The sequence below is a fragment of the Denticeps clupeoides genome, unplaced genomic scaffold (genome assembly GCF_900700375.1).
Source record: "Denticeps clupeoides unplaced genomic scaffold, fDenClu1.1, whole genome shotgun sequence".
Classification (NCBI taxonomy): Eukaryota; Metazoa; Chordata; class Actinopteri; order Clupeiformes; family Denticipitidae; genus Denticeps; species Denticeps clupeoides.
In genome coordinates this window covers 63,860-82,299 of record NW_021629828.1, presented here as the reverse complement: position 1 = coordinate 82,299, position 18,440 = coordinate 63,860, and the positions used below count along the sequence as shown (strand labels likewise).

The 18,440-nt window shown below is 46.4% G+C and overlaps 4 protein-coding genes across 4 annotated transcripts; 2 read left to right on the top strand and 2 right to left on the bottom strand.

Moving 5' to 3' along the window:
- Positions 1–2,761: 2,761 nt before the first annotated feature.
- On the bottom strand, positions 2,762–4,278 carry LOC114775382 (tubulin-folding cofactor B-like; the record flags this gene model as incomplete). The annotated part of the gene is made up of 6 exons (XM_028966512.1): positions 4,220–4,278; positions 3,798–3,948; positions 3,558–3,701; positions 3,384–3,480; positions 2,987–3,178; positions 2,762–2,789 (listed from the first exon to the last, which is right to left on the bottom strand). Coding segments are annotated over exons 2-6 (581 nt in total), but the record flags the coding sequence as incomplete, so codon positions are not given.
- A 1,291-nt stretch (positions 4,279–5,569) lies between these two features.
- LOC114775380 (homeobox protein SIX5-like) lies at positions 5,570–10,321 on the top strand. The gene is given in 4 exon segments (XM_028966510.1): positions 5,570–6,312; positions 7,011–7,392; positions 7,394–8,201; positions 8,297–10,321. Coding segments are annotated over 4 exon segments (2,571 nt in total). The 5' UTR covers positions 5,570–5,611; the 3' UTR covers positions 8,977–10,321.
- A 1,009-nt stretch (positions 10,322–11,330) lies between these two features.
- On the top strand, positions 11,331–14,063 carry LOC114775378 (homeobox protein SIX1-like). Its single transcript, XM_028966509.1, has 4 exons — positions 11,331–11,416; positions 12,118–12,528; positions 12,703–12,866; positions 13,674–14,063. Exons 2-4 carry the CDS (start codon positions 12,124–12,126, stop codon positions 13,846–13,848), a joined length of 744 nt encoding a protein of 247 aa, XP_028822342.1. The 5' UTR covers positions 11,331–11,416; positions 12,118–12,123; the 3' UTR covers positions 13,849–14,063.
- On the bottom strand, positions 13,931–18,048 carry LOC114775377 (glutaminyl-peptide cyclotransferase-like). The gene is made up of 7 exons (XM_028966508.1): positions 17,540–18,048; positions 16,726–16,872; positions 16,352–16,645; positions 15,233–15,394; positions 15,043–15,142; positions 14,839–14,955; positions 13,931–14,713 (listed from the first exon to the last, which is right to left on the bottom strand). The coding sequence occupies exons 1-7, from the start codon at positions 17,750–17,752 to the stop codon at positions 14,568–14,570; spliced, it is 1,179 nt and encodes a 392-aa protein (XP_028822341.1). The 5' UTR covers positions 17,753–18,048; the 3' UTR covers positions 13,931–14,567.
- Positions 18,049–18,440: the final 392 nt, after the last annotated feature.

Genomic DNA, 18,440 nt, shown 5'->3' with positions numbered 1-18,440 from the left:
AAATATTCCAAGCACAAAGATAAAAGGGTTGTTAGTAAAATGTTTTATGTTAAGAAATATTGTAACATTATTTGTAGGTGTAGTATTGTGTTGACATTTAGTATGTTCTAAATGTCGTGTTATTAATATTATTATTACTTGCAGTTGTAGTTGTATCTTAGCCTACATTTTGGCTTCTTTAGTTCTACTACTAGAGTACTACTTCAGTCTCATTGCGTTATTTCCCTCTTGGTTCCAGCCATGTGTCCACTTCTCTGCCTGACATGAAGGGGTTCAACGTCGTGAGTACGCGCATGCGCAGAACGGACCGACGTCAGACGCCCTCTTCCAGAGCGATTTATAATCAGTCGTATAATTGAGTCGTATCAACTGTGCACGGAAAACGATTAAGCGGCGAATGTAATTTATATAAAAATGGCCGCTATGAAATTCTCTGTCACCCTCTAGCGGCCGAACAACCTTTACTTTCACTCATAAAAATTCAATCGTATGTAAGGCAAGGGGTCACGCCCGAAATCCGCACTGGGAATTCCCCACACTGACATCCCAGTGGTCGGAATCAACGAGGTCAAGTACATTTTACATTTAGAGCATTTATCAGACGCCCTTATCCAGAGCGACTTACAATCAGTAGTTACAGATACATCCCCCCTGGAGCAACTTAGGCTTAAGTGCTCAGGGACACAATGGTAGAAAGTGGGATTTGAACCTGGGTCTTCTGGTTCATAGGCAAGTGTTACCCACTAGGCTACTACCACCCATGATCCAATATTTTATCCTATTTTGTAACATTACATATTGCTACAAAATAAATATATATGACAAAAAAAAAAAAAACAGCACTTTCATTTTTTTATTATGTCAATGTTCAAATAAAATTGTTGGCCATATGTGAACAAGGAACTGTAGGTACAACAGCAACAATTACAACAAGAGACATGATTCAAAATGGAAAAAAAAAAAAAAGAATGGAATTAGTTTTAAACGAAATAAAAAGAAGACAACCTAATTAAGTGCAGCAACCTGGAAGTTCACGTGAGTGTCAATGCAAAACAACTGATGACAGTGTCATTCTAAGGACACTGACAGCACAAAAAGATGAAATGTTGTTTTCGAGGAAACCAGGTGTAGAGGCGCTTCCATCTGAATTCCTCTACACATGTGAACATTCATTCAACAAAGACTGGTACCAGTCATCACCGAGTGAAAAAGACCGACTATTTTATACAGCTATCGTCTTCATTGTATTGGAGCTGATCTAGCTAAAGCAGCATCGTTAAATTGACCAGATCAAAAAAAAAATAAAACACCAACACAATGACAGACAACAAAGTTCAGGCGTAATGTTTAAGCAGTCCCTCAGCCTGAGACCCTACATCTCATCCAAGCCATAGTCTTCTTCTGGAAAGTCTCCAACAGTCACGGAAGTGGGCTTCACAAAGCCTCCGTACTTGGGCTGGCATTCAAATAACGCTTCCCGTTAACGCTGCGGTGAAACAAAACAAACTGTGAGTCAAGCATACCTCAGACACAAACGTTCCTATTGACAATGCTCTATTACTGACACCGAATAACTAGTTCTAATGTCATCTCACAGCTTCATGAAGTGCACTGCACTGCACCATTGAGACCATTGTCTCAGATGCACAGAAAATCATTGTAATAACAGAGCTACACACTGTGATGGCTGATGAAGCATGTTGGGCATAAAAACAAGAAAAGACTGCTCCCAAGTGATCTGTATATTGTACCCAGAAAGCACTTTTTGTTGGTGTGAGATCTACAGTGATCATAAAAAGTCTTCCCCCCCATGCCTTTTTTCCTAATTTGTTACATTACAGCCTGTATGTAATTGAAATGTTTTTAAATCTTATTTTAAGTTATGGGCCTGCACAAATAGTCTTAAGTTGGTGAAGTGAAATGACATTTTAAAAGAAAAACTGAAATGTATTAACCCCATAACCTCTGAAGCCCCTAAAAGTTTCTGATGTGACAAATTACCTTCAAAAGTCACATCATTCGTGAAATGAAGTCCACCTGTTTAAGTGTCACATGATCTGTCTGGCTAGATTTTCCCGGCTAGAAAAAAAGGCTATCACTGATTTTTTTGGCCCCCAAGGAAGATGCTGTGCATGGCGCTTATGTGTGCTGAGGGTTGGTTATTTGTCCTATTTTGGAGTAACCACTGAGTAAAGCACCGTGCCAACACACTGCTCCCCGGGCGCCTGTCATGGCTGCCCACTGCTCACCAAGGGTGATGGTTAAAAACAGAGAAGCAATTTCCTTCGGGATTAATAAAAACAAATAAATAAATAAAAAATTGAGAGTTTGCACCATTCCAATTCCAGGTTGTGAGGCAACAAAACATGAAAAATGCCATGGGGATGAATACTTTTTACAGGCGCTATATAAAGGGATCTTTGAGATCTTTCACATCTAAATCCTGCTCCCATCATTACATGTGTAAGTGAAGTGCAACGTCCAGCCACGACAAACGCAATCTCTGTTATGCGACTACATCCACTAAAACAAACATACAAACAGTTTTTAAGATTGGCACAAAAAAGGTAAGTAATTCAAAGGATGCAACAGTGCTCATGTTTCATTGCTTCTGTTTATTCACAAATCTAAAGTGTGTCTGTGATTCCAAATAAATGTCTGTGCCTTGGTGATTAAAAGCCCCAAATACAGACCCTTCGGTCAATTGAAAATCTTACCTGCCATCATTTTTCCCCAGCGGTTCATCGTACTTCACTCCTACCCAGTGGCCTGGTTGAAGTCTGGGGTACCTTTAAAATCACACACACACACAAACACACATTCTGTTACATACACAAAATAAGAGGCAACAGGAACACCCACAATAAGCACATGCAAACATATGGAAGGCATGTCAACTCCGTGACTCGGACCCTTGCACCGAGGTGTGCAAATTTCACGGACCAGCCACAGTTGCATGAATTTGGAGAAACCGTAGCACACTCACCAACATACATGACTGTTCCAATCTTTGTAGGATTTCCAGGGACTTCCACTTTGCATCGGCTGCCAGTAGAAATGGCAGCTGCAGCAGCTTTTTCTTTCTCCTCCTTCTCGGCAAGCTTCTCCTCCCGCTTGACTGCCTCTTCCTCATTAAATCTACCAGCCCTTTTCTGCTTCAGGAGAGACCTAACAGAATCTGCAGACAAGCTGCAACTGTTAACATTTATTAGTGGGTTTTAATCGTAATAAGTACAGCAATTATTGCATAAATATGATTATTCCAACAACAACTAAGAGACAACCTGTTTATGGTGAACAAGATACTGCTTAGCAGGAGAAAGCAGTGGAGGAAAAACAATTCTATGCGATCTGAAGTTCAATGTCCACCTAATTATCCGTACCTGTCCTCTTTTCGTAAGCCTCTTCCGAAATCTCATATTTTTCCACCCGGGACAGATCAGTAAACTCTCCAGTTTGGGTCCCACTGCGGTCGATCACCTGCATTCACAGAAAATACCACTGCGGTCAGCCGACAACAGCGCGGCACAGGGAGAGAGAGAAGGTCGCACACGTACGTGTATCCGGCAGTCGTCGTCCACGGGGTAGGAGCCGAGAAGCGCCTCGTCATCGTCCAGGTCCAGGAGAAGCTTGTCCAACGCGCTGAACAGCTGCAGGCGCATGCAGGACGCGGGGACGCCCACCACGATCTCCAGCTTGCTCTAACGAGAGCAGAGACGGCAGACAGGCCCATGAGAGCCGGCCGACAGAGGCCGAGCGCGTCGCCGCCGGCCGACAGAAGCCAGGCGCGGACTTGCCTTGAACTCGGCGATGGTGATGCCGCGACTGAACCGACGGTTGGACTCGAACGAGCTGATGGTGCTGGTTAATCGGACCGCCACGACGGGGCTGCTGATGATCGACACGTTGCCGTCCATCCTCGTCTGAAGGACGGTTCTGTCCAGCGCACTGAAGCGGGCAAACACACGCAAATTTATAACAGCTCAACACGCACGTGTTGCACACAACTGAGCTACAATAAACGCGGTCACGACGCAACACAATCGAACTGTAGCAAAGGCTAAATCCGCTAGCACGTTGTTGTGGCTATTAGCCTACGTCATTACAGTTTACCCTTTCCATGACTTACGCGACGAAATGTCCCTGGTGTTGTTTTTGTTGTTTTTATTTAGACGTTAATCAAGGCCATACGAGCAGATACGCGGACACTACTACAGACCTCTCGCCCCGCAGGATCCACGCCCGCCTGCCAACATCCGCTTCTGGAAGCTTCCAGCCGCCCCCGTCCGTCCGGCAGCCAATCAAAACCACGGGGGAGGCGGGGAATCGCGCAGCGGCGGCCAATGACGGGCGGGACGTGTGCCGAATCGTAACCAGGGCTACTGGAACGGCGCTCAGTTTTTAACCAATGGACGTCACGCTTGTTGGGGCGCGGCGCTCCCGAAAATGAGGAGGCACGGACGCAATGACGATTCTTTCCACGAGGGGGCGACGCGGCGTTTTACGCACACGCGGCTCTTCTGCACATTATGGTTCTTATAGCGAACTTCTGTCTGTGGTTTTTTTTTCTCGTTTGTTTCGCTTCTTGTTTTGTATAGTTTGGTGATTAGTAGCAGAAACGTTCCAGAAAGAACACTCAAATGTGTGCGAGAGAAGTGCGAGAAAAGCTACAGGTGAATAGCCGAGCTTGGGCGTGTTGGGGCATAAAAGTGAGATCAAACAGCGCTCGGAAAAGACGCGGCAATAAACACTCCTAAAAGTGGGAATAAACGTTTACATTCCGGCCCGGGGCAGGGATGGGGGCGTCGGGGCGCTCTGTTCATATTAAACCAGTCACCTTTCTTCTCGTACCCGGGGCTGCTGGTACCGTCTGACGACCAGTTTTCCTTTGGGATTTACATTTACAGCATTTATCAGACGGCCTTATCCAGAGCGACTTACAGTCAGTAGTTACAGGGACAGTCCCCCTCTGGAGACACTCAGGGTTAAGTGTCTTGCTCGGGGACACAATGGTAGTAAGTGGGGTTTGAACCTGGGTCTTCTGGCTCATAGGCGAGTGTCTTACCCACCAGGCTCCTACCACCGCGATGCACCGGGATGCTTGTGGACCCTCGCATTTTTAATGTGTTATTATCATTCCTTTATATACATTTTAACGCCAGACGTGGCATCTGCAGTAGTCCCAGTCCGGCTCCATTCGCCCCATGCAAATTTACGACGAGCGACAATTTGCATTCCAGCCGATGGAACGAGAACCGGCGAAGCTCAGCAACACCAATCCGTTTACACGCCCGTTCTAAATAAACAGGTTTAATAAGAATAAAACAACAAAAAACGAGTTCATTCATTGCAGCGATGTTACGTCTTTTATTATTTATTGTTGTGTTAATTATCACGGCGATTATTAAAGTTTTGGAATGAGCGGCGTGTTTTGGGAAGGGGGTGGGGGCGCGGAGCTCGCCTCGAACTGCAGACTCTCGCCTGCGGGGGAGAATGGTAGTCGGGGCGAAGGGGAGGGAGGAGGAACCAGAAGAAGAAGAAGACGGGGAAAGAGGAGGAAAGAAAGAAAGAAAAAAAAGGGAGAAAAAAAAAAAAAAAAGTTAAAGTGAAAATGGCTTCCTCGCCGTCGGAGTCCGCGGAACAGAACGAGAAGGCCGCGGAGGAGCCGAGCCCGGAGCCCGGCGCGTTCACGGCGGACGCCGAGCCGGACGACGTGTCGGAGCGGCTGCTGCGGGCCTTCCAGAGTTCCGCCCTGACTTTCTCCGCCGACCAAGTGGCGTGTCTGTGCGAGGCGCTGCTGCAGGCGGGCAACGTGGATCGCCTGTGGAGGTTCCTCTCCACCATCCCGCCCTCGGCCGACCTGCTACGTGGCAACGAGACTCTCCTCAAGGCCCAGGCGCTGGTCGCCTTCCACCGCGAGGAATTCAAGGACCTCTACGCGATCCTGGAGAGCCACGACTTCCACCCGAGCAACCACGGCTTCCTGCAGAACCTCTACCTGCAGGCGCGCTACAAGGAGGCGGAGAGGTCCCGGGGCCGGAGCCTGGGCGCCGTGGACAAGTACCGGCTGAGGAAGAAGTTCCCGCTGCCGAAGACCATCTGGGACGGCGAGGAGACCGTGTACTGCTTCAAGGAGAAGTCGCGCAACGCGCTCATCGAGTGTTACAAGGGCAACAAGTACCCGACTCCGGACGAGAAGAAGAGTCTGGCCAAAGCGACCGGACTGTCCCTGACCCAGGTCAGTAACTGGTTCAAGAACCGGCGGCAGAGGGACCGAACCCCGTCCGAGACCACCGGCACCCACGCCAAAAGGTCAGAGGTCGCTGCACTTTACAATGCACATCGTGAAAAATATGAATAATATATGTATATTAAGCGGGCGGAATCGGCGGCGTGGGGCTCCGGGCCCCTGACAGCGTGGCGCTTTGTTGTGAAATGTGAGCCCGGGCTCCCACGGTGGCTCAGGTTTCCCCGCGGACCGTGGGCCTGTCTGTTCCAGGAAGAGGGGGATCTCTTTCAGTGGCAGCGGGGTTAACGGTCCAATTAAAACAGAACTATACTTTCATTTGCCCCGATAAAGACTTTTTTTTTACTAACTACTTCACTAGTTAACCCCACTTCAGACAGACGCTGTGGATAGTGGGGCAGAAATCAAAGGTTGCCGGTTCGAATCCCGGAGTGCCAGCCCGACACACTGCTGAAGGGTGACGGTTAAAAGCAGGGGACACGTTTCGTTGTGTCACCGTGTGCTGTGCCATCCCAATGACAATCGCTTCACTTTCACTTAATCATTTTATGACCATTCTTTTAACAAAACCAGGCATAATTAAGAAACGCATTTCTGTTCGTCCGATCTCAACCGAAGTGTGGACGTTACCAAAATTCTGGTTGTCAGGGGTGCTTTTTAGTTAATGCGTTTGATTATTACACGGACCCACTTCCCCACTGGCAGTATATAACCCAGTAGTCGCAGTCCTGTAATCCTCACTGCTTTTCTCTGCTTTCATCAGCGAGTCTGATGGCAACCACAGCACTGAAGATGAAGGTAGCAAGGGGGATATAGATGACAACTCGGACAAACCTCTGGTCCTCAACGGGAACCCACTTCTTTCGGGCGCAGGGTCGGGGGTCATTATCAACGGGCTGACTCTGAGTGATGGCCACGCCGTCACCCTCAGCCCGGTCACGGCTAACTCCACTCTGTTGCTAAACGGGGCTCAGGTGATTCCCAAAGTGACCGGGACTATCAGCTTGGGCCTGGAGGCAACGGCCCTCGCTGACATGGAGACCCAGCCCACCCTTCCAGCCGTTGTGCTGAACGCCCACGCCAACTCCAATGGCTCCATCACACTTCCACTGGCAGAGGAGGCTAAGGCGCCCGGCAGCGCTGCCCGGCACTTTGCACACTCTGGATTTCATCAACTCCATCAGTATCCCAGAGGGCATGGTCCTGAAGGAGGAGGCCGGGAGCGGTTCTTCCAGCTCTGTGCCCACACCCACCAGCTCTTCCCTGTCCATCTCGTCCAGTACCACTACGCTCCCCTCCCTGGTCCTGAGCCAGAATGGCCGGCTGCCAGAGACCCTCAGTCTGCCATCCTCCGGCGGCGTGGTCATCACCAGTCCCGTGCTGCCGCTGTCGACCCAGGCAGCACAGGCTTCTGAGATTGTGATGGGCCCATCGGCTTCCCTCTGCCAGGTCTTCCAGGGCCAAGCGCTGCAGATAGCGTCGGGTCTCTCCCAGGCTCAGCACATGGCGTCCCCCACTGCCCTCGCTGATGGCGCGCTTCTGTCCGTTTCGCCCGTGACGAATATTCAGGTGCCTCAGGCGCTGACAGTACAGCTGGGTGAGCAGGCATCTCCAACAAACCTCCCACATATCCAGGCCGCCATCTCCTCCCCGAGCCAAGTGGTCCCGGTGTCCCAGTCTAAGGAGATGATCGTCCCCATGTCTCTACCCCAGCTGGTGCCCGTGTCCACCATTTCAGCCAGTCCCAGTGGAGCCCTCGCCTTTCCTCAAGTGGTGCCAGCTGGCCCCTCCCTCTCTATACCATCCGCTGGGGGGACTTTCAGGATCCTTGCTTCCAACCCTGGCACTGGTGTCGGGGTGGCTCCGGCGCCCCTGAGGATGAATGCAACCAGCAACCCACCCGGGGTCCAGCTCCTCAACTCCGGAGTTATTCAGATCCCCTCAGCTGCTCCAGGTAAGCTCTGTATCCAACGTAATAAGTACGTAGTTGTAAAAATCATCTCAGCCAATCTCTCTTTTTTTTTTTTTTTTTTTTTTCTTCCCCCTCAGGGAACTTTGTTCTGACTGGGGGCATCAGTGCCAGTCCGATTCTAAGCCTCCAGCAGGGTAAACTCATCCTCACAATTCCAGCTGGCATTCAAATCACCAGCATGCCAGTCAAATCCGTCCCAGACAGTGACACAATCCCGTCTCAAGTCGGTCTTCCGGTGGAGGACCAACCAACCACTGCCCAAGCAGTGCCCGTCTCCCAGTCCTCTCCTTTGGCCTACGTTGGCTCTCCTGTGCTATTCGGTGGCCAGGAGGCCGGAGCGCCGAGCAACCCAACATCCGACGGCTCTCCAGACACTCCAGACGCCGCGAGTACCCAAACGGCCTCCGCCATGCTGCCGTCCCAGCAGGCCCTGAGCCCCGAGAGCATGTTGACCCTTAGCCCCATGTGTAGCAGCGTGGCTCCAACTTCACAGCTCCATCAGACTGCTTGGAGCCCCGTCCCCCTGCCCTCCTCAACTGGCATGATTCTGTTTGATGGCCGCGGAAAGGGTGACCTAACTGAAGACCCAGCGTTGCTTGGGCTGCCAGGTGGTGACTCCTTGCTTATAGGCACATCTCCATCCAGAGATGACGTGGAGCGGGAGTCCCAGCTGAGCAGTGGTGAGGAGATGGACGGAGATTCAAAAATTCTCACACAGCTCCAGTCTGTCCCAGTGGATGATGAATTGGGTTTGTAAACGTTGCAGCAACTGTTAAACCCCATGAGGTCAAAATGCTTTAATGATTTAATACAGGCATTTCTGAAGGTTCAGATTGGACCACGCATTTCCATAGTGTGGATCAAATCATAACACACCTCTCATAAATCTCAGTTCATGTTTATGAAGGTGCCTTTTTAACATATGCAAAATAGCGGCTTTCCATCCGATGAAGACATGGACTTCAGTTTTGCTTCTTTGCCTGCTCGCAAATTATGACGATTATGGAAATTTAAACAAAATTATAAGAAGCCTGTTTGGTTGCCTTATCTCATAAGACTGAGCAAAGAATTTCATAAACATGTAGGAAATGCTCCATTGTTTGGCTTGCAGGACCTTCCCATCCACTTTGTTTGCACACATGTGCTTTTACCCTTAATGTTCCTGGGGGTTCTCCTGGTTTCGCTGTTGGGTTTATTGGAGTTAATTTGAGCAGTTGCAGATTAACAGCTTTGGCATATGCCGTTTTTGATGATCTGAATATTCATATCAATATCATATCGATGGCAATGTGTCCAAAAACCAAAAGGCAGTCTTAAGAAGACTCTCATAGGAATCAGGGTCAAATGGTCATGACAGCCTGGGGCTTTTTAACACTACACGATTTTGTCCATAGTACTGTTTTTTAAATATATAAACTCATACTTTAGTCACTTTGAAAGCATATGGATGTTGAATACAATTACGGCCAGTAAGGGTGTTAAAGGTCAAGCCCTGTGGCAGTTTAACAATCCCAAAATGATCAAGGGCTACGAAAATGTTGGTCAGTTTAAAAGTAAATATGAATCACATCCATGCTGGTCCTTGTCTGTCTTGGATTGGAGCCATTAATGCTCTGAAATATACTTCAGATACTATTAAGTTTATTGTTCTATGCAATATTTAGTACCTTAGTACTAACATAAAATACAGGGCTATAGACTACAACGTTGGTGCTTCTACAATAAATGAATGTTTGAATGGGAGATTGCTAAGTTATGCAGTGTCAGAGTAAATGCAGTCTGATCATGTTAGGCTAGATAAAGCACTTGATTGCATCTAAATATAAATTTTGTTTATCTTTTGGCATTTTATGCCTTTTTTAGGTATTGAAAAGTATATCATCTGTTGATTTCGCAGCATTATATATTGCATTTATCACTGCATAAATTAGATTGACAATCGATACCTTTTCTTTAGATTTTATTTACTCTACAGTACTACATGTGTATACACTTTTTTTGTTTCATTTTAGAATTTTATAACAATGTATATCCCTTTAATAAAAAAATATATATATAGTTCCGAGCACACTAACGTCCATTGAAATACAGAACAAAACCATATTTTTTTTATATATATATACTTTTGACTTTCAAGCAGAGGAGCTGCTTTTAATCGAATGAATTGGGACACAGTGGACATCGTCTTAATAATATTTCTTTTAAAAGTGGCACAATGAAGGGATTGTCTGCAGTCCTTGTTAGGAACTTTTATCGGAAAGCTGGTCCAACAGCTGGGCAGAGGCTCCGTAATCTTCACACACTCAGCAAATGGTGACCCTAGAGGCTTTTCATTCAGACATATTGTGTGTGTGTGTGTGGAGTTGCAGGGTGCCATACAATGAAGCATAATTGAGGACTTTTTTTTGTTTGTTTGTTTGCTTGCTTGTTTGTTTATTAGTATTTTGCACATTTCAGAGAGGCCGTTTACCTACGTAGTTTATAGTATGTACATTTTATCTCCAACTACCCCTTTCTGTAACAACAGCTATGGTTTTACCTGCAGAGCCTCCAAAAAGCACAGCCAATGGTACAATTAATAACGCTCCAGTGCCTCAGTCCACGTTCTATGCTTTATTTTACTTTTTTATTTGATTTTTTTTTTAATGTATGTGCCTTTTTAATGTCTATTTAATCACTTACCAGTCATTTCCTTGCTGCCATTTAAGAACACAAAAATAAGAGAATAATAGGAACCATAAGATGTGCTCAGGTTTGTTCTGCTCTTGACATCACCTGAGTTGAAAACCATCAGATACGTATCAGGATTTGACTCAAAGTTTGGACTCGTTGGCCAAAGGATTGTATCGATTTTGTGTTTTATTATTTTTTATTTCATTTATTGTGGACTCCTCAAATGTGTCTGCATACATATGTTTATATGTTGTAAAATGAGATTATAAGGGAACGTGTGTGTGTGTGTGTAAGTAATGCAAACTCTGTTACAGAATGTAAGTACCTGTTTGTTCACAATTACTGCTTTATATTTGTGAATATATAGCTATCATTTATAGTCTTTTGTTTGGATTTTAGTTTTTTTCCATTTTCTTTTTCTGTTTTTTTATTTGAAGGGGAGGTTCTACATATCCTGCATAAATCTCACACAGCTGCACACACAGTCAAATCTCAGCTGGAAAACCAAAGACGTGTTCTTAAAGGTATTTTATTTTTTATATCTGTTTTTATTGTCTTTGTAATAAACACATTTTGTAATGCTCTCTCAGTCACTGAATGTGTCCCTATTGTCTGGCACGCCACGTGTCTTATTTGACTACTCTCTGAATCTTTATTTCAAGCCAAATGGTGTCCCCCTGGCCTTGTCCTATACACCAATCAAATGGACAGTCATTGCTAACCAAATGCATTAGTTTAGGAGCTTTGCACCCTAATTTGATTTGGAAATCAAATAGCCTCCTGATTTTAATACGCCTCTTTTAATTTCGGAATGGGCGATTGGAAGAGGAACGGAAAAGCCCTGGAGTGAAAGACATGCATTAGAGAGCGGGTGGGGGAGTCATGTTGTGGTCAGCCCCATGTGTCAGTGCTTGTCGGTGTTATTATAACCCCCATAGTCTCAGGTTACCCGTCGGTTCTTCGTTGTCGGGGCAGGCCCTCAGAGAGGAGAACAGATAAAGAGTACGTGCACCTACATTTTTTCATACACGCTTCTGCTGGTGCGCCAGCCACAGACCACAGGAGGACCAATGTAATGCTTTTTTAAAATCTCTAGGCTATCGTTCTCTTTTCAAGGACAGTCCATTGCTATTCATTCATTTGCTTCACAACAAGGCATGGATCCCAGTATGGTTTGTAGTTGAGTGTGCATGGGTGTGATTACCTGCATTGTGGACGTCTCCAGGTTCTGATGACCATGGCCATGAGATTCTCAGCTGAGCAGGTGGCGTGTGTGTGCGAGGTGCTTCTGCAGGGCGGCCACATCGATCGCTTGACGGGCTTCCTGAACTCCTTGCCTTCCAGCACCTCCCTGTACTCGGAGGCTATTCAGAACCAGGAGAGCGTGCTTAAGGCCCGAGCGGCTGTGGCCTTCCACCGGGGCGCCTTCTCAGAGCTGTACGTGCTGCTGGAGGGCTTCAGCTTTTCCCCACGCAGCCACCCTTTACTGCAGCAGCTGTGGCTCCGTGCTCACTACCTGGAGGCTGAGCGGCAGAGGGGACGACCCCTGGGCGCTGTCGGCAAATACCGTGTCCGCCGCAAGTTCCCTTTGCCACGCACCATCTGGGATGGAGAAGAGACCAGCTACTGCTTCAAGGTAAACAAAGAATCTTTGGTTCTCACAGAAGAAATCTGAAGATCCATGAAGTTAGGAATTTCCGAAAGCCTCCAGTTTGTTTCACTGTGAATTTTATTCATTGGATATTGCTATGGGCCCTTATAAAATCTCCCAATATGGCAGTCTTACTTCTTCTGCTGCATCCGTCTGCAGGAGAAGTCCAGAAGCGTGCTGAGGGAGTGGTACTGCCATAAGCCGTACCCGTCCCCTAGAGAGAAGAGGGATCTGGCAGCCGCCACAGGCCTCACTGCCACGCAGGTCAGCAACTGGTTCAAGAACCGCCGGCAGAGAGACAGGGCGGCGCACTGCCGCAGTGGGTGAGTTCGCATTTGCTCCCTGTAGATTACAATGTCCTGGTGTTGCAGGCATCTCTTAAGTATTCTAAGTGATGGTTGCTCTGGTGGTGGCCTCTCATCAATCATTTTCACCAATAAATAGGCCTACATATACATATTGAGAAGTCACTGTGTAAACATTTATTTCTGTTCTCAGCCTGGTTTAATGAAAACATGACCTACTCTTTGTTGTGACCCATTATTATTTCTTATATATTGTTCTCAAACTGTGGTATGCCAAAAAGACATATTCACAAATATGTTTAGATTAATTTTAGGGTAATTTAAAATTCATATTTATGTGTAATATTTGGTGGGTCTGTGTGAAAAAACATTTCAAGACACTATATGTGGATGTATATACTGTATAAACCATATAAAGCTCTTAAACCTCTACCTCTTAAATCTTCTTCTGTTACTTACTAAAAGGTTGAGAATCTATACAATACACATCACTTACAATATCATTCCGCTGTACGTAAAAGTAGCGCAGCCTGAATCACCGAACAATGTCCTCACATTCTCTTACAATAATAGCATCAATGTCGAAAGGTCTATCAAGCTCTCACGTTTACTTTTGATTAATTTACTTAGAATACTAAAAAATATTAAGTCTGTGTCCCAGCACGTGAAGCTGCACTGTATCTGTTGTGGTGAAATACTGACCTCTGGTGGCCAAGACTGTATTCGAAGTTTACTACGTTCATTTATTTTTGCGCAAAACAAAGAAAAAAAAAAAGGATTCAGTAACTGTTTTATTCAAACAATTCTTCTCATGTGCTCTTTCAGGGAACAAGTCTCTGGGCCTCAGCAATTCCTGTGTTCAGGCAGGACATCTGGAGGCCCATTCCAGAGCTCGGATGATGACTTTTCACCCCCTGGGAGCCCCGGCGCACTGTTTCCTTGCTCTCATCACCCATCGCCGCCACCACGCCTGAGCCACATGGGACACAGCCACTTCTAGAGCCCTGACACCGACATGTGGTTTACTGCACACAAATGATAGCATGCATAACAGATGTCAAAGCAGCATCAACAACAAAACACACTTTTTCCATCAATTTATTACAAAACATTTTGTAACCATTTGCACTGTTTGTTAACACTTAAAGTACTACTGTACTTTAACAAATACTGTACACTTAAAAACAATAAACTGCAGAAGCTGCTGGAATATCACTGCTGTGTTGAGTCAATAAAACTCACAGCCAAATAAACTGCCATTCCATAGCAACATTCACTCACTGGGAATCTCTGCTAAAATCTCAGCGAAGTCGTGAAAAACAATCCCAAATGAAGACTAAGCCTGCATTCAGTAGTTAAACCTGGGACACGTTACAGTGTTTCAGAAGTATGTCCTATCTAAGATTTGTACTAAATTGACAACAAGATGTATACAATTAATACAGGTAAGACTTGGGTTCACATTTAGCCATTTGACTGGCCATGTATTATCCTCTCTGTTTACACTCTTTACGCCTCTATTTCCAATAACAGTTTATTGGGCAGAAGCTTTTTCAGAACCAGGTCCAATTTTGTGCTTTCACCAGTGGCAAAGTGTTGACAATGCATTGAAATAGTACCAAAAACTGGACGTCCTATTTACAATTAGTACACAACACACTGTTGTGTGTTTGCCACACTGAATATTAATTTAATAATATAACACAATGTCCATGACCCTCAAAGGGCCAAGTACTCAGCCAGAAATACAGCTAGGATCTTAGTGAGGTTTTCCACAGTGGGCCGGTGCATGTGCTCCTCTGTGTCGTCCAGAGTGTGCCAGAATGTAGGGAATGGTGTGGGGATCACATGGAGCACTGGTACTCCTACAAAAAAGAATTGGTGACACAATTGAGGGAAATATTTTTTTGCAACAATTCTGTATTTTTGGTAAGTAAGTTGCAGCGTTGCTTTTCTTATTGAGCTAGACAGAGAAAAAGGAGAAGCCCACCCCTGTGTAAGAAAGGAATGTGGTCGTCCTGTACAGGACCCAAATACACATCCTTCCTGAAGTAGCTCTGCTCAGATGGATGGGAGGACAGCAGGCCCTGCCTGTGCAATCGCTTCTCTGGGATGGCAAAGGTTTAAGTATTAATCTATGCACTTGAAGAAATCTTGTGAGGTTACTATAAATAAATGTAGGAGAAAGTGTTACCTGCAGCCATTAGACGGTCAAACCATTGAGCGGTATTGTCAAAATGATTGGATATCAGTGGGTCCGGTCCACCAAGAAGGTCCAACAAGACGAGCAAATCCTACCAATGGAAATAACAAAAGAAAAAGAAACTGCAGTGCCTTGTGAGTAAAAACAAAACGGAGAGGACCAGTAGGTTACAGCGCCATACCACTGACTGCAGCAGGCTGGTTTTCGTGGACCCAGGAGGATATGGAGTTTGGGCCATGAGTTCAGCGAGGTGACGCGAGCCATAGAGTGAGTCGGTATCGGTCCACTCCTCAAACGCCTCCTCACCATCGAAAAACACCAGCTGCAGTGTCACAGGCGCCCGCTGAAGGGGCCAGCAAGGGAGAATCAAGCATTACAGCAGGTACGTTTCCCAGGACATTGGAGTCAGTAGAAGGCCTTGACTATACCAAAGGGCCAATGGGAAGAAGACTTGGAGATGTGGAGTGGGGCCATAAAAAGGATTCACTCAGGTTCGATTTGCTTAAGTCATTCCGTTTAATGTCATACATCATTTACATTCAGTCTACATTTGGCCACTTTAGCTTTAGACCAATATTACGTCAGATTGTAGTCGATGTAAACAAACACCAGCCACACTCACTCATTTGTTTCACTTGTGCGAAAAATTACTCGCTTCGTAATTTCTGGAAGGCAATTTCAGATTCAGCTCTAATTCAGAGGTTTTACAAACCATAAACTACAAAATTTGGGATTGTACCTCAAGATCTTTCCCTGAATGTTCCGCAACTTTTATAGCAAGAAGACTGGTGCTATTAAAATGGAAGGGTAGCTCCCTCGAACCTTTCGACAGTGAATTAGAGACATGACGCACTATTTGACGATGGAAAAAACTTCTATTTTATTTATCATCTCATGAGTCTTTATTGTCGTTTATTGTCGTTTTTACTGTTTAAAAGCCTGGGAGGGATGGGTGGGTATTGCTCTGCACTGAGTAAATGAGTGGAGAAAAATGTAAAACGTAACCTAAGTGATGCCATTCCAAGAACCTCAAATCATAATATATTAGATCAGTAATTTTTCACAATTTTTAACATTTTGCAGTTCCATAAACATCATTAACACTTATACCATACCTATCAACAAATAAGAATTCTCCATTTTCATGACTGAATTCATGACCAAATTTGATACAAAATGTTTAGCGCCATCTGCTGGTGTTGTGCTTTTGTGACCGCCCCAGATGTAAAAGAACAGGACTTTCAAGAAATGGTTTGAGAAAAAGAAAACAAATATCACAGTTGTCAAGGCCCAGACATACCTGCTGCTTCAGAGCTTTCAGTTCGGCATCTAAAGCGGTGACTAACTCGAGGATCATGGAACAGGGGACAGCGGAGTCACTAGCACCCAAAAATATCCGCTTGGGGTCCTTAGGATCTGGGGGGAAAGACTTTGAGTCATAGTGGCAGGCGAGCAGCAGGCGTCGTGGGGCCAAGGGATCCAGCACCGCCAGGACATTAGTGAATTTAACCCGTCCTCTGGGGGTGAGTGACAGAAAGGAGTCCTCTTCTACGACCCATCCCGTAACCAGCGCTGCCAGTCGGGACTTTATGTGCTTGAGGTGGGAGACAGACAGTGGATAAGATATTTCCTCTCTGAAGCACCCATGACACAGGTTACCGGTTCCATCCTCACCTGTCTCACCGCCTGGCTGCCCGGACTGCCCGGCAGCCTCTTAATCAGAAAAGGTCTCATGTTCTTCTCCCACAGCCGAGCGACGTCCACCTGGGACACCAGTTTATGCAGCTGCGCCACAGAGACCTTGGTGGGCTTATGAGAGAACTTGAAATAGAACCAGGAGACAGGGGACATTATTAAACAACTACGGGTGAAGAAAAATAGCAGAGGGTTAGTGTTGCATGCAAATGATGCGAATCCCGGCTCGGACCTTGAGTGTTTACATGCTCTCCCCATGTTGCCACAGGTTTCCTAACGCCATATGAAGCCATGTACACTAAACGGAGAGGAGACTCTAACAATGAGTGTGTGTGAGTGAATGGTGTGTGTATCCCAGGATGAGCTCCACCACCAGGCTTTAATGTCAGATCATTTTAATTCCGCTGTTTTGAAAAGTGTTCTAGGTTTTACGTCGTTCCTTGATGTGGCCATATCAGGTGGAGAGTATCTCCTTACAAACATGACACCGAACGCTGGAAATTTGCCTTACTTGTGTTAAATTTCCCATTTCACTTCCAATGACCTGCTACACCCAAAAGAGAGAACGTTAAAGCACACAGATCTTTTTTTTATTCTACATCTAAAACATATGGAAGTATGGTTCTGGTTTTGGCTCAGGTTCGGTTTGTTTCCGACTGTCCACGTGACATGCGCAGTGACCAATCAGCACGCAGCTTTACACGTGGGGACCAACCCCCCATAGTCCTTTAATGGAAAAAAGAACATTTAAAATTCCTGACCTGCCCAAACGCTCCATCCCCCCGGTCCTCACCTTGTCTCTGGTCAGGTCTGCAGCGTAGATCCCGGCGTTGGACCCGCTCGCGTCGTTGGACAGAAACAGCACCAGCAGCAGCGCCAGCGCGAAGGCGGCGCAGAGGCAGAAGAACAAGACCCGGGCGCGGGGCATCCGGAGGGGGCCGCAGGTGGGCGCCGCGCCGCCGTTACCGGCGTGCGGGGGCTTGTTCCTCCGGCCGCTTCTCGACATCGCTGCCTCCGAAGGACACGTCAGCGCGGAGACCAAGTCACCTGCCGCGACCCGTCTCGGCCTCAGCGCTCTCTGGCCGCAACGCCGCTGCTCGGTGCATGTCCGAATGCACGTCGTGTGCTTAAAGACCACACGCCGAGCACAGTTCCATTTAGAGGACAGGTGCCTGGTTAAATGTAAATGTAAGGCGAAGACAAAATTAATATCTGCGGTGTCGAGTCGCGCCTGAATTTCACTCGCAGGGATGTCAGAAATTCACTTCCGCGTCGTCATTGCTGACGTCATCGGGAAACGCGTTAAAGGCGCAGTAGCCTTGAAATGCAGGACTCGACTGTTCGTAGTTGGTCGATTAAGTCGCTCGTAATAGTTAAAAGTATGACGGAATACATTTACATCATTTATCAGACGACCTTAAAGGGACAGTCCCCCTGGAGACAGTCAGGGTTAAGTGTCTTGCTCAGGGACACAATGGTTGTACGTGGGGTTTGAACCTGGGTTCATAGGCGAGTGTGTTACCCAGTAGGCTATAGAATAGGAATAGAATATGAGCCTCAACGAGGATTTGTTACCAGATTCCAGCTTTATCCCAGACTTGCCCCATATGTGGGCACATTAAAAGGCATTCATGATTATTAATTAATGAACGTTGATTATTTAATTCTATTTTGAACTTTTCAATGGCAGCTTC

Bases quoted from the DNA above. Each gene is read 5' to 3' on its own strand.
- LOC114775378 (XM_028966509.1), top strand. From the start codon at position 12,124: ATGACCATGGCCATGAGATTCTCAGCTGAGCAGGTGGCGTGTGTGTGC. The intron at 12,529-12,702 runs GTAAACAAAGAA...ATCCGTCTGCAG, and splicing joins AGACCAGCTACTGCTTCAAG to GAGAAGTCCAGAAGCGTGCT. The intron at 12,867-13,673 runs GTGAGTTCGCAT...GTGCTCTTTCAG, and splicing joins GCGGCGCACTGCCGCAGTGG to GGAACAAGTCTCTGGGCCTC.
- LOC114775377 (XM_028966508.1), bottom strand. From the start codon at position 17,752: ATGTCGAGAAGCGGCCGGAGGAACAAGCCCCCGCACGCCGGTAACGGC. The intron at 16,646-16,725 runs GTGAGGATGGAA...TCCCACCTCAAG, and splicing joins GCAGCCAGGCGGTGAGACAG to CACATAAAGTCCCGACTGGC. The intron at 14,714-14,838 runs GTGGGCTTCTCC...TCTTTTTTGTAG, and splicing joins CATTCCTTTCTTACACAGGG to GAGTACCAGTGCTCCATGTG.